This window comes from Lithobates pipiens, unplaced genomic scaffold (genome assembly GCF_037356315.1).
Source record: "Lithobates pipiens isolate NorthernLeopardFrog02 unplaced genomic scaffold, aLitPip1_a1.2 Scaffold_8, whole genome shotgun sequence".
In the NCBI taxonomy this organism is placed as follows: Eukaryota; Metazoa; Chordata; class Amphibia; order Anura; family Ranidae; genus Lithobates; species Lithobates pipiens.
Window position 1 is genome coordinate 603,237,349 of NW_027507903.1, and position 15,414 is coordinate 603,252,762.

The window sequence follows — 15,414 nt, forward strand, 5'->3', positions numbered from 1 at the left end:
CCGCTTTAAGGCCTCATGCGCACGAGACGCAGTTAAACACGTGTTCAGATGCAGTTGGACACTTTTTTCAACTGCCCCTGAACTCATTCAATGTTATCCTATGTGTCCATGCACACAGTCTCGTTTTTTGGCGTTTTTATGCAGTTGCGTTTAACCTCGTTTTTCCAGAAGCAAAAAAATGGGTTCAGACGCAAAAATTTCCACGTTTCAGATGCAAAACGCGTCTAAGCGCGTCTAAACGTGTCTAAACCCGGCACCCGCGTTTAGCCGCGTTTGCGTTTATATGCGTTTTTAAAGGAACCCAATTTTTTGGACCTGAAAACTCAGAAATATGATCTGAGAATGACATTTTGTGACCCGACTTTGGGGGTCCATATCTTGGGGCCAATTATAACCCCAAATTCGGTATGCAGACACTGTGTATCTTGCACTACAACATATCCAAATTTGGGGTTCCTATCACCAAGTGACCCTGAGATAGGGGGCCCCAAAGTCGGGTCACAAAATGTCATGCACTTTTCTGCATCAGAGAATGACATTTTGCCCCCCGAATTTGGGGGCCCATATCTTGGGGTCAATTATTGCCAGGAACCTCAAATTTGGTATGCAGACATTGTGGATCTAGCACTACAACATATCCAAATTTGAGGTTTCTACCACCAAGTGACCCTTAAATAGGGGGCCCCAAAATTGGGTCACAAAATGTCATGCACTTTTCTGCATCAGAGAATGACATTTTGCGACCCGACTTTGGGGGCCCATATCTTGGGGCCAATTATTGCCAGGAACCCCAAATTCGGTATGCAGACACAGTGGAACTAGCACTATAACATATCCAAATGAGGATCCCATCACCAAGCGACCCCGAGATAGGGGGCCCCAAAGTCGGGTCGCAAAATGTCATGCACTTTTCTGCATCAGAGATACATGGCCTCAAAGTCAACTGTGTTATTGTTTAGGATTAAGGGTTGGATTAGGGTTAGGGTTGTTTAGGGTTAGGGGTAGTGTAAGGGATAGGGTTAGCTGTTAGGGGTTAGGGTTAGTGGTTAGTGTTAGAGTTAGGATGAATGGTTAGGGTTAGGATTCTGAATATTTTAATAAGGCATTAAAAAATATTATACTACCATATACAGCAGCAAAGAATTAAAATATATTAATCAGTACATATTTCACGATAAAAATATATTAAAAAATTGGCCAAATAAATTTAAAACAATTATAAAAAATCCAATGAACATAGATTTGCTTTTAAATAAAACTATTTGAAACTAAAAAAATGAATAAAAACATATATTAAGATTAAAAAATAAATAATTAACTATTTTAATATTGTTTTATATTAGAAATAATGAAAGCATGTTAAAAATTGCCACAAGAAAATTTTAGATATTTAAAAAAATGGGATAATTTGCTATAAATAGACATTATTTTTTTTAAAATAAAGGACAGAGAAAAAAATTAATCTGTACATCCATAGATAAATATATTTTACAAATATATACAAATACCTGATCGTTACCAACAGATGTTTCTCTGGTGACACACTGTTTCTCATATTGGTGTCCATGAATGTCAGACCAGGTTGTATTTTTTCTAAGAGCAGATCAAATGTGACAATGGACATCCGGCTAAAATTTAAAAAACTTGTCGGGGTCGGTAGGCAGCTGCACATACATGTTTGTGAAATATCCAACGGACATTCGCTGTCCCATCAACGGATGGGTCCAATATCGATGAGCTCTGACTCTGGACCTCTCACGAAATTTGCGACGACGTTGCTGTCTCATCAAGAGCAACATCAGGAGCATTTCCTGACATATATTCAATATGGGATCCAGTTCAAAATATATACCACAGAAAGAGAGGCAAATGCAAGTGTACAACTGCTCTCTATGCTGCTGCTGCTCACTCTGATCAAAATAGCAGAAATAGTTAAAAAAACATGCTTTGAAAGCTTGGGGAGGGTCTACATGATGTTATCTTTATAAACGCTTATAAACGCAAAAGCAGCTAAACGCGGCATGCAAACGCGGCAAAAACGTGCGTTTCAGCTTTTTTTGAGCAGAGTTTTCCCCTGCGTCTCGTGTGCATGAGGCCTAAGGCCGCGTACACACGCGCGGACTGTTGGCCCAACTTTGTCCGTCCAACAGTTTGAGCGAACAGTCCGCTCAAACTTAGCATGGACGGACATGGCCACACACGACGGACGAACAGTTTGCTGAAACCGCGCGCGATGACGTGAACGGCACGTACGACGGGACGAAAAATACGACGTCCTATACACTGCAATGCAACCTTCCGACGTGGAAATCCTTTCTGAGCATGCGCGAGACTTAGTTGGCCGAACAAGCCTACACACGAGCGAACAGTCCGCTGAAACCTTGTTTCAGCGGACAGTTTTTCGGAATTTCCGTAAGACCTTGTTCGGCCAACTGTCCGCTGAAACTGTCCGCTGAAGCCCCACACACGAGCGGACTGTCCGCCCAAACACTGTTCAGCGGACAAGGTTGGGCGAACAGTCCGCGCGTGTGTACGCGGCCTAATAGTAAAGAGCCTTAAGTTATAATGTGAATCAGTGGTGCCACCCTAATTCTGATCTTCACATGATTGTGGCCTTGTCTGTTTTCATTATGATTTAAAGAGTAAACACAGTTGATTGATAATAAATGGCTTCAGCCAAACACTAACCAGGAGGGAAAGAAAAATTTTTGCGTCATCATTCATATCCTCTGAAAAATGGCCAAGAAATCATAAATTCTGCCAGGGTATGTAAAGAGCGACTTATGAGAAAAACTGTGTGTATATATATATATATATATATATATATATATATATATATATATATATATACACACAATATATACACTACTATATTACCAAAAGTATTGGGATGCCTGCCTTTACACACACATGAACTTTAATGTCAACCCAGTTTTAGTCTGTAGGGTTCAATATTGAGTTGGCCCACCCTTTGCAGCAATAACAGCTTCAACTCTTTTGGAAAGGCTGTCTACAAGGTTTAGGAGTGTGTCTATGGGATTGTTTGACCATTCTTCCAGAAGCGCATTTGTGAGGTCAGGCACTGATGTTGGACAAGAAGGCCTGGCTCACAGTCTCTGCTCTAATTCATCCCAAAGGTGCTCTATCAGGTTGAGATCAGGACTCTGTGCAGGCCAGTCAAGTTCCTCCACCCCAAACTCATTCATCCATGTCTTTATGGGCCTTGCATTGTGCACTGGTGTGCAGTCATGATGGAACAGGAAGGGACCATCCCCAAACTGTTCCTACAATGTTGGGAGCATGAAATTGTCCAAAATGGCTTGGTATGCTGATGCCTTAAGATTTCTCTTCACTGGAACTAAGGGGCCAAGCCCAACCCCTGAAAACCAACCCCACACCATAATCCCCCTGCACCAAACTTTACGCTTGGTCGGTGAGAATACTGCTCTGGTACTTGCTTCAGCTACTCACAGTGGTCCCTGGTAATAAGGTTGATGGTCCCTTAGTGGCGACAGCTTCCCCTCTACCTCCGACCATGACAGGTTCTCCAGTCGGCAGAACCGTCACTTCTGGTTGGACTGCAAGCCACAAGCCCAACCCTGCGCTGCTCTCCCGCTTCTGGATAAGCCCTCAAGAAGTGTCTGGCGCCCATCAATCTACCTTGCACTACACTCACCATGCCTTGTAACCTACTCAACACAGAAGAATGCCAGCTGTCCCTAACTCTGGAGGTCACCATTAGGCCTCTGAGGGCCCGGGATCTTGCTACAGCAACTTTTCCTTACATGTGTTTCCTGGAGTAAATGTAACGATGGGTGTGTTAATCTTCCATCTGGGAATCCTGAGTCCAAACTTCACTTTGCTATATTGCTGTGACTGAGAAAGTAATAAGGAAGTACAGTAGAGAGATACCCAGAAGGATTCATATATCCCTTCTTATTGCAATTGCCATCTATCTGCCTCCCGGAGGCTTTCAGCGACCATTTTGGAGGGTCATCTCTTTTCTCTTCAATTCAATTTTTTGGAAACGCTGGGACATCATGTGTACAGGTCACTGTGCAAAGTTTATCGGGGTCGCCCTGTACCCCTTCTGTGTTTTATGTATATTCTGTAACATTCTCCTCCTGTTCCCTGGGTGGAGTACAGAAGCCGTGAACAATCCTGGAGAAAAACTCACGGAGGAAGTTCTGTACCTCGGAGGCTTCTTTGGTAGCGGATTCCTGGTGAGTAGAACTGGGTGGGCATTTGGTAAATTTAAAGGGCCAGTCTGCCCATGTCAGGTATTTCGGGGCACTGTGGTTACAACTATACACCTGAGATTTTATCTGCTACTGTTATTACCCGGGGGGGGGCGTGGGGCCTCGTGCTCACTTTTGGGTTTTTAGCGCATGCTATGGAGTAATGATTTTGTTGGAGGGCTTTTTTGATGGCTTTAGTTCATTCTCACCATATCCTGCATGGATATTCCGTCTTGTTGGGTCCTAAACCGATGATGGCCAAAAAGCATAGCTCCCAACTGTCCCCGATTTGGAGGGACCGTCCCTGATTTGGAACAATGTCCCTCTGGTCCCTCATTCCTCCTCATTTGTCCCTCATTTTGGTCTGATCTATATAGCTGTATGTAAAATGCACTTTTAATCTATCATAAAGTGTTTTCCAGCGCTAAAACTTTCATCTGATTTCTAAATTGCTGCATTTGTAAATTCCAAAAGCCAATATAAAGGAAAAGTAGTGGTAAAAAAGCACTCGTGGGTTTAACCAATCTTGTTTTTTTGTACAATTCTCCATTAAGGGGGCGTGGCAGGGGGTGTGTCCAATGCCTGCATACTTTTGCTGATAGGTGTCCCTCATTCCCATCTCAAAAAGTTGGGAGGTATGAAAAAGCCTGAAGCAGCTGTATGCTTGTATTGCCTCTTTGCCCTTAGAATCTGTCCTGAAGACTGGCATCCTTTTGAACAGGGGAGGGCGCTGGTGAGTAATTCCCAATGTAATAAGGTGGGCACGATAGGAGGATCTAAGATTAGAGCAGCTAAGATTGGACAGGTAAACATGTAAAGCATAACCTACAGCCCCACCTGTTGGTTGAAAATGTAGACGTGACATATAAGACCCAAGTACAAAATGGACAGTACTGCTACTTACCCGTCCTTAGATGTGGTGTTGGTATTTGTTTTTTTGTTTTTCTTATATTTTCTTTTCTTTTATTTTAACCTGGTAATCCTTCCATTAAAGTGGTTGTAAATCTCAAGCATATGAACAAAGCATATCCCCCTATATTGTGTACTTGTCTCAATCCAAAGCACCAAGTGTCATTTCTGTCTGCTGATCCATTCCTCTGCTATCTGCATGAGTCATTTTTGACCAGTGGAGGCTGGTGCTAAATCTTTTTTTGGGGGGGCAGCAAACAAGCCCCCCCCCAAGGTCCGCACTCACCCCTCCAGTGTCATGGCGCAGCGGCTTCCTCGGTTTCTCCTCCCAGCAAACTCTGTCTTCTTTAGATCAGCCTCCTGTCCTGATTGGCAGAGAAGAAAAGCCAGAGACCAATAGTGAATATTGATTCGCTAGTGTCACAAGTGGGCGCTCTGAGCCCAACCTTTTTTAAGCCAATTAGAGCCTCAGGCTCTAATCGTGTGTTTGAAGGAAAAAAAAAAACTCATAAAAGCTGTGTCCGGCACCCTGCATGCAAACTAGGGGGGGGGGGGGGCAGCGCTCCTACACCCCTTGTGGACCGGCCACTCCTGCTTCTGACACGTTTTCCTGACACCAAGAGTAAAAAGGTGACAAAGGAGGGAACTCCAGCACACAACCTGTTATTGACAGCCTCCGCACTGTTCCTGTGTAAATCGGATATGTCCCTTCCCTCCAATCAGTTCTCAGAGCTCTCCTCACTGAGCTCCGCAGAGTGCCATTTCATCTCTTCATCCACTTTTTCTAACTTATCAGACAATTAAATGACAATTAAATTCTGGACTTTGAATGGCTGTAGATAAGGGAGGGAGGGATGCAGATAAAGAGGTACAACTTATGCACCGGATCACGCACATGTACTTCAGACGCTGCCCGATCTGTGCTGTCATGCAGTACAGCACAAGTCGGTCAGCAGGTCCTGGCCAGTGATTTATGGCTGGTACCTGCTGATCGGCTTAGCGAATGACAGCACAGAGTCCGGTGTTCACTAACAACACAAAGCTCTGTACAGAGAACAGCGATGTGGCTGTTTTCTGCTTCCTGCAAAGCAGAGAGAAAAGTCAGCCACATCTGTTAGTAAAATAAGCACATATTACACATAGTTAGGCACACAGTTAACCCTTTGATCGCCCTCGATTTTAGCCCCTTCCCAGTGTCATTAGTACAGTGACAGTGACTTATCACTGTATTAGTGTCACCGGTGATGTCAGCGTCAGTTAGTGTCAGACTGCTCACAACACTATCGCACTCCCATTATAAGTTGCTGATCACTGTCATTACTAGTATAAAAAAAAAAATAGAAATTCCAGTACATATCCCATAGTTTGTAGATGCTATAACTTTCACACAAACCAATCAATATACACTTATTGGGATTTATTTTTCTACCAAAGACATGTAGAAGAATACATTTTGGCCTAAATTTATGAAGAAATGTGATTTTTAAAATGTTTATTTTGGAAATGGTTTATAGTTGAAAGTACAAAAATAAAAAAAATGAAAAAGTATATATATATATATATATATATATATATATATATATATATATATATATATATATATATATATATACATATATATATATATATATATATATATATACATATATACACATATACATACATACACACATATACACACACACACATATATATATATATATATATATATATATATATATATATATATATTATTTATTATTTTTTCAAAAACTTTTTGGTCTTTTTTCGTTTGTATAATAAAAAATAAAAAATGCAGAGGTGATCAAATACCACCATAAGAAAGCTCTATTTGTGGAAAAAAAAATTAATAAATTAAATTTGCTTGTTGTATGACTGCGTCATTACCAATTAAAGTAGCGCAGTGCTGAATAGGGATGAGCTTCGTGTTCGAGTCGAACGTACGTTCGACTCGAACGTACGTTCGACTCGAACATTGGCCGTTCGGCCGTTCGGCGAATTCCGAACGTTTTGGCCGTTCGCGTCAAAATTCGAGTGACGCGCGCGCGGACCACAATGCACTGCGTTGGCGCAGTGCATTGCTGCCCGATGATTGGCCAAGCATGCACTGTGACCCCGCATGCTTGGCCAATCGCAGCGCCGGCAGCGAGGAGAGCCATGATTGGCCACAGGCATCCTGCCTGTGGCCAATCATAGCTCAGGCTGTGTAGTGCACGCCCCACACTATATAAGGCCGCCTTTAAGGCGGCCTCCTGTAGTGTGTTACTTTGCATCTGAAGCAGTGGGTGTTCTGTGTACCTTCAACACAGTACACACCAATCGTTTTTGGCTGATTTCCTATGTTGCTGCTGTGTAGTGGTTGTTGTCTGTGCCCTGACTGCAGTATACACCACTATATTCACCTCACCTATATAGCTAGTGATCTAGCTTTAACCACTTAACAACTGCCCATTGCCGATTAACGGCTTCAGGGCGGTTGTTTAACTCAGAGAGGCCGTTAATTAACGGCCTCCCAGAATTCTGCTCTCGCGTGCCCCGAGGTGTGCGCACTCGAGAGCATCCGTGACCGCCGGGTCCATAGGACCCGGCGCATCACGGTAAACGGCCGCTCATAGCGGCCGTTTACCACGTGATTGCTCCGTCAAATGACGGAGTGATCACTTGGAAACAAACCGGCGTCATGTTATGACGCCTGTTCCTCCCTCCCCTTTCTGTACCGATCGGTACAGCGGAGGGGAAAGAGATCGGTGTCAGCAGCGATGTGGGCTGCATCTGCAGTGCCCACATCGCTGCTCACCGAATTTAACCCCTCAATTCCCTGCCAATACTCTGCAATACCAGTGCATACTCTGCAGTACCCTGCCATTACTCTGCAGTACCCCGCCATTACTCTGCAGTACCCCGCCATTACTCTGCAGTGCAGTACCCCGCCATTACTCTGCAGTGCAGTACCCTGCCATTACTCTGCAGTGCAGTACCCTGCCATTACTCTGTAGTACCCCGCCATTACTCTGCAGTGCAGTACCCCACCATTACTCTGCAGTGCAGTACCCCGCCATTACTCTGCAGTGCAGTACCCTGCCATTACTCTGCAGTGCAGTACCCCGCCATTACTCTGCAGCGCAGTACCCTGCCATTACTCTGCAGTGCACTACCCCGCCATTACTCTGCAGTACCCCGCCATTACTCTGCAGTACCCCGCCATTACTCTGCAGTGCAGTACCCTGCCATTACTCTGCAGTGCAGTACCCTGCCATTACTCTGCAGTGCAGTACCCCGCCATTACTCTGCAGTACCCCGCCATTACTCTGCAGTGCAGTACCCCGCCATTACTCTGCAGTGCAGTACCCTGCCATTACTCTGCAGTGCAGTACCCCGCCATTACTCTGCAGTACCCCGCCATTACTCTGCAGTGCAGTACCCTGCCATTACTCTGCAGTGCAGTACCCCGCCATTACTCTGCAGTGCAGTACCCTGCCATTACTCTGCAGTGCAGTACCCTGCTATTACTCTGTAGTACCCCGCCAATACCCCGCCAATACTCTGTAATACCCTGCCATAAATTGCCATACCCAGCCATACTCAGAGATACCCAGCCATACTCGGTGATACCCTGAAATACCCAGCCATAGACGCCCCTCACCGCCCTCCGGTGCTTCTACCAACTCGCCAGTACGATCAAAGCCAGAATCTTTTTTTTATTTTTTATTTCAGGCTTCCCAGCCTAGAGGTGAGATGTGGGGTCATATTGACCCCCGAGATTTCACTGTAAAGAGGACCTGTCACCCCATATTCCTATTACAAGGGATGTTTACATTTCTTGTAATAGGAATAAAAGTGATCAAAAATATATTTTTGGGAAAAAAAATGTCAAACTAAAATAAATAAAGTAAAATGAACAATAAAAAAATAAAATAAAAATTAAAGCGCCCATGTCCCCATGTGCTCGCATGTGCCACACATGTGAGGTATCGCCGAGAATGTTAGAGCGAGAGCAATAATTCTAGTCCTAGACCTCCTCTGCAACTCAAAACATGTAACCAGTAAAAAAATATTTAAAGTGTCGCCTATGGGGATTTTTTAAGTAGCAACGTTTGGCGCCATTCAACGGGCATGTGCAATTTTGAAGAGTGACATGTTTGATATCTATTTACTCAGCATAACTTCATCTTTCACTTTATGCAAACATTGGGCTAACAAGTGGTTAATAATAGAGCTTGCAGTCAGTAGTGTTAGGAGATAGTGCGTGCTGTCTGCGTGCTCTGTACCCAGTACATACCGCTATAATATAGGGCAGGCCCCTACTTTCAAACATCCAACTTACAAACATCTCCTACTTGCAAACGCAAGGAGACAGCAGCAAGTGAGATGAAAAAAGACGGACGACAAAACAAATTATACAGGGGTGATAACCCTTCCCTATGTTTTCCAAAAAGCTTAAAGATAATTTTTTTGACTGGAGCTACACTTTAAAAATGTACCGGTTGAAAATGACAAACAGATTCAACTTAACACAACAAACCTACACAGTCCCTGTCTTGTTTGCACCGCCTGTATACTGCTGTTCTGAGTATATAGGGCCTGGGGGCCACACGCATTTCCTTTTTTTAATATGGGTACGGGGTTCCCCTTAATATGCGTACAAGACCCAAATAGGCTGGTAATGGGCAGGGAGGGCTACCCATGCCATGTTTCTCAATGATTTTCAACCATATTGCAGGAACCAGATATAACATTAAAACCGCAAGCAGTTTTAAATGGTGTTATTTCCGTTTAATGTCATTTTGTGCAGGGACTGTTCTAAACACGGGAAACACATGGCACTTCACAGGCATACTACAGACACCCCCCAGGCACCATATTTAAAGGAATATTTCACTTTTTTTTTTTCACTTTAATCGTCATTAAAATCAGTGCTCCCGCCAAAACGGTAGTTTTTAAAACTTTTTTTTGCAGTGACCCATGTCCCCTGAGGCAGGAGGCAGGTCACCAAACCCTTTTTAGGACACTATCTTGCATATTAGCCGTTAAAATGAGCACTTTCCAATTCGAACGTTCGAGTCCCATAGACTTCAATGGGGTTCTAACGTTCGTACCGAACGCGGGGGTCGTTCGCAAGTTCTGGTGCGAACCGAACCGGGGGGTGTTCGGCTCATCCCTAGTGCTGAATAATGGTCAGGGCCAGGGCTACCACTAGGCAAACTAGGCAGCCGCTTAGGGCACACTGCTGCCTAGGGTGCCCAACCACTGGTGTTCCTACTTTATTCTGCAGCAAGCAGCTAAGTCTCAGCATCAGCAGGCAGTCCGCTTGCACATAGTGTCAGAGGCGCAGCCGCAGCAGAGGACTGTGTCTGTGTCTGACTCCCGAATGAATGGAAGCAAGCAAACATTCATTGATGGGTGCAAATAGGCTGCATTTGATGGGTGCTGGTGAGGCTGCATTTGAGGGGTGCTTCATTAAAAATTTGGGGTATACATGGGTGGGGCAAAGGGGGCAGAGTCAGGGTTGGAGCCAAGGGGGGAGGCAAAATTAGGTTTCGCCTAGGGTGTTAAAAATCCTTGCACCAGCCCTGATAATGGTAAAACCTTCCAGAGCATAGGTGGTTAAAGAGGAAGTAAACCCTGATGGGTTTACTTCCTCTTTTTTTCCCTGCAAAGGTAAAGCATAATGGACTACTATGCATCGCATAGTAGCTCATTATGTGTCACTTACCTGACACAGGAGCCAGCGAAGTCGCCGCTGTCCCCTGTAGTCCGCCGCATTCATCTTGCTGGTGGCGTCTCGCAGCTCCGACGAATGACAGCGACGCACGGGAGTCGCGTCTCGCAGCTTCGCCGCTGCCATTCGGCGAAGCCGCGATGACGTCACTCCCGCGCATGCGCACGGGAGTCGACAAATTAGGCAAATCCATTCTTGGACTTGCCGCATTTAGTGCGCCTGCGCGCCGCTGTCTATGGCGCATGCGCCGTAGACAGCGGTGCCCATTTTCGGGCAAATATCTCCTAAACCATATAGGTTTAGGAGATATTGCTTGGACCTACAGGTAAGCCTTAATCTAGGCTTACCTGTAGGTCAAAGTGGTTTGAAAGGGTTTACTTCCTCTTTAAAGCCCAACTTGACTTCAACCTCTGGAAAAAACAGTAAACCAACTGCAGGAGCTGATGGACGAGAAGGGCAATGCAGGGGATGCTTGTAACTTGACTTCAACCTCTGAGAAAACCAGTAAACCAACCGCAGGAGCAGAGGGATGAGGACAATGCAGGGGATGCTTGTAACTTGACTTCAACCTCTGGGAATATCAGTAAACCAGCTGCAGGAGCAGAGGGATGAGAACCTTGCAGAGATGTTGCAACAAGATTAAACATATTTTTCTGCAGTTTTTTAATATCTTAGCTGGCCACAGAATATATTTTAAAAATGTCCCATTACAAAACGGATATACAGCCCATGTTTTATCAGTTTTTCTCTAGAAGATTTCCTTAGCTGTTGCTCTGGCAGTTCATTAACAATCTCTTGTTCTGCATTTTGCTGCGAGGCTCAGCCACAAGGGAGATGGTAATCGCTTGTAATCAGGAAATGTAACTTTATGGTAACGTTTGCCTGGTTTTGCAACAAATTGATTCCAAAATAGAGGCAGCAAAGCGTCGGGCTGGATTTACATCTATACATTTGATGCATTTCTCATTAAAATCAATGGAAACACACCAAAACCATGCATGTTAAACTGCAATTTCTCACGTTTTAACATCTATGCAAAGCATTGTACGGGATGTCAATGCGTATTGTAATGCACATCAATGTACATAATAGTACGTTAAAGCTGAAATATAGTAAAGACATTTAGGGCATATAGCACCAGTCATATAATGTACCTCTAACCAAGCCTATCCCAAGTCATGCTGGCTAGTATAATAATCTGCTGTGATCTTTTAGCACTGCAGGGATGGGAGGCTGTGACTGTGAAAGGTTGCACTGTCACAAGACTCCTTGTATCATTTTTCCAGAAGGTACGACATTCTATGAATAGAGGAGGGCATCCTCCTCTTCTCCATTCACAAAACATCTTGCATTCTGGGGGAAATAATACTAGGAGTTTTGTGAATGGGAGGACACAATCCTTAAGAGTTGCAGCCAAAGCCTCTTATTCCTGCAGCCCTTAAAGGGAGAGTATCCGGCATCACCGATCACATTACACCAGGTTTCCTCAACCTTCTAACCCTAGAGGAACCCCACAAATTATTTTCAGGTCTCGAGGAACCCTTACTAAAACCAATTTATCAGGGGTCAATATGAACAATGCCCCTGATACTGGTGGCCAAAAGGAAGAATGTTCCCCTTAAAGTGGCGCTCAGAATGCCACCCTAAAGACAGCTAAAAAGATATTTGGAGTCATGCTGCTGGCTTTGCTAGGTGATGCTGAACCTTCAACTCTGTAGGCATCATCAAAAAGGTGGTTCATCAGCCACAGCTCAAGGAAACCCTAGCAACCTGTGGAGGAACCCTGGATGAGAATGGCTGCTAACCAGCAGGCAGCAGCTGAGATAGGCTTCATTACAGGTAGGTTTGTGAAATGATTATACAGAAAGAAGCCGCGCTTGTGGAATGGACCACAATAGACAGGGATATAGATATATATTGATGTACCCCCCAAAAAATTTTTTTCCTTATTTATTAGTTTTAAGAGGTTGCTGCCTCCCTAGAATACGCGGGCTGTGTTCAACAGCCCGTGTTAAAAAGTGAATAATTAATGTGGGCTACTGGCGCTACCTCAAACTTATTTCTATTCAAAATATTAAAATTAAACTTATTTTAATCACCATTTACTGGCCCTAAGGCCTAAAATATACGCAGATAGTGTTAAGTGCTTTAAACCAACTAAAGTGATTAAGCTAAAAAATTCCTCACTATTTTGATCGAGGAAAATGTGATTTCTCAATACTTTATACCAACTGACATGAATGAGCTAAAAAATTCCTCACTATTTTAACCAAATAAAATTGAGTGATATCTAAACAATTATGTGATATCATAAACCAAAGAAAAAGAAAATTCCCATATATAGGGAGTGTGGCAGCTAAACCCCCAATTTAAACAAAACCAGCTACATAAACATCCCATGTGCTAAATGTACAAAATCCCCAAAAACAATCCTGCACATTGCTTGAACCGCTCATAGGCAAGGAGTATTATAATGTGAAATTGTACATGTGAAAAAAATGAAGAAATGTATATATAAAAATATATATGTAAAAGTGTGAAAAAACAAAAAATAAAAAGATGAAAAAAAAATTTTGGTAATTAGAATATAAACAAGAAGAAAGTGAAAAAAGTGAAAAAAATAGAAAAAATATATAGTCCACAGTAACTCTTCTATCAGGTATCCACAAATATGCAATTTTTCTGCTTCCGGAGACAAGAAGGTGACTTTCGTGATTATGACTGCTTATTGGTGACTTCCGTGCTCATTCCCCCTCAAGGGTCCCCACTCACCGAATCCACGTACCCCCTAAGGGGTTATACGCATGTAAGCTGTATTCCACTTTGTTGAGGATTCCACTGCTCGGCTGTATCTTCAAAGGTTCTCCACAGATTTTTTTCCGTTGTTAGAGAGGAAAAACTCTTATATCCGGTGGTAGTTCCTCAAAGGAAAAAAAACCCACTCATGGTGTAGTATTTCTGATATACAGAACACTTATTGTGGGAAGGGGAACAGGCTAGAGCTATTCTTCTATTATACTCTTAACAGAGCTGTAACAAAAATGTATTTATATATATATATATATAGTGGGAGACCTATAGCCACTATTTAAAATGAATGCTTTATTGCAAAAATTTAATGATAAAATCTTCCTAACAAAGAAAGATTTTTTTCAGCAATTATACAAAAAACGTTTTTTGAAAACATGAATTTTTCACAAAAATGCAAATATATAAAAAATGTTTTTATACAAAATACAGAAATAAAAAATAAAAATTGTAAATATAAAAAAATCCAAAAAATATATATATGAGAAAATGGGATTTTTATATACAGCTTACCTGTAAAATCCTTTTCTTGAGAGTACATCACGGGACACAGGAGCTTCATTACATAGTGGGTTATATAGGCACCTCTGGTGATTGGACACTGGTTGACCCTAATTAAAGAGAATTCCTCCCCTATATAACCCCTCCCATTTGGGAGGCACCTCAGTTTTGTAGCAAAGCAATAAGAAACCACGTAAAACCCAAGAGGGGCGGGAGCCCTGTGTCCCGTGATGTACTCTCAAGAAAAGGATTTTACAGGTAAGCTGTATATAAAAATCCCATTTTCTTGATCATACATCACGGGACACAGGAGCTTCATTACATAGTGGGATGTCCCATAGCAATGCTCAGGTTGAGGGGAGGGAGACACAGATCATAAATATAGACCGCCAGGGACCTGAGGACCTAAACTGCAGCCTGCAGTACACTGCGCCCCAAGGCGATATCCTCTTGCCCTCTGACATCCACCTGATAGAATCTGGTGAATGTGTGGACTGATGACCAAGTCGCAGCCTTACAGATCTGAGCCAGGGAGGCCTGGTGATGCACTGCCCAAGAAGCACTGACAGCCCTAGTAGAGTGCGCTTTCACCTGAAAAGGAGGAATCTTCCCCTTTAAGCTATAGGCCTGAGAAATAACCTGTCTGATCCACCTTGAGAGAGTGGACTTTGACGCTGCCTGACCCCTTCTAGGGCCTTCTGGCAGAATAAATAAACAGTCAGTTTTTCTTATCTGAGCAGTTGCTTGAAGATAAAGACTGATTGCTCTAACCACATCTAAAGTGTGTAAGGACTCTTCCTCTATGGACTGAGGATTTGGAAAAAAGGATGGTAGGATTATATCCTGATTCAGATGGAAACCTGAAACCACCTTAGGTAGAAAGGACCCGTTGGGACGCATAACCACCCGGTCCTTATGGATAATTAAATAGGGCTCTTTACAGGAAAGAGCTGCCAATTCTGATACCCTTCTAGCTGTGGATATGGCTACTAGGAAGACCAGCTTCTTTGTCAAGAGAGCTAAAGAAGCCAGATGCAGAGGTTCAAATGGTTGGGCCTCTAAGGCCGAGAGAACCAAATTCAGATCCCATGGGCATACCGGAGGTTTGACTGGCGGTTTTATCCGCATAGCCCCCTGGATAAAAGCCCGTACTAGGGAGTGTGATGCAAGAGGTCTTTGAAAAAAGACCGATAGGGCCGAAATCTGCACCTTGATGGTGCTTATGGCCAAATTCATTTC

General features: G+C 43.4%; 1 protein-coding gene across 1 annotated transcript in view; it reads left to right on the top strand.

The window, feature by feature from the left end:
* Positions 1-3,886: 3,886 nt before the first annotated feature.
* LOC143961311 (transmembrane 4 L6 family member 4-like) overlaps positions 3,887-15,414 on the top strand; it is a 49,116-nt gene continuing 37,588 nt past the window's right edge. The window contains exon 1 of the mRNA XM_077470567.1: positions 3,887-4,223. Coding sequence (XP_077326693.1) covers positions 4,041-4,223 — 183 coding nt within the window. The 5' untranslated portion in view covers positions 3,887-4,040. The remainder of the gene's footprint in view (positions 4,224-15,414) is intronic.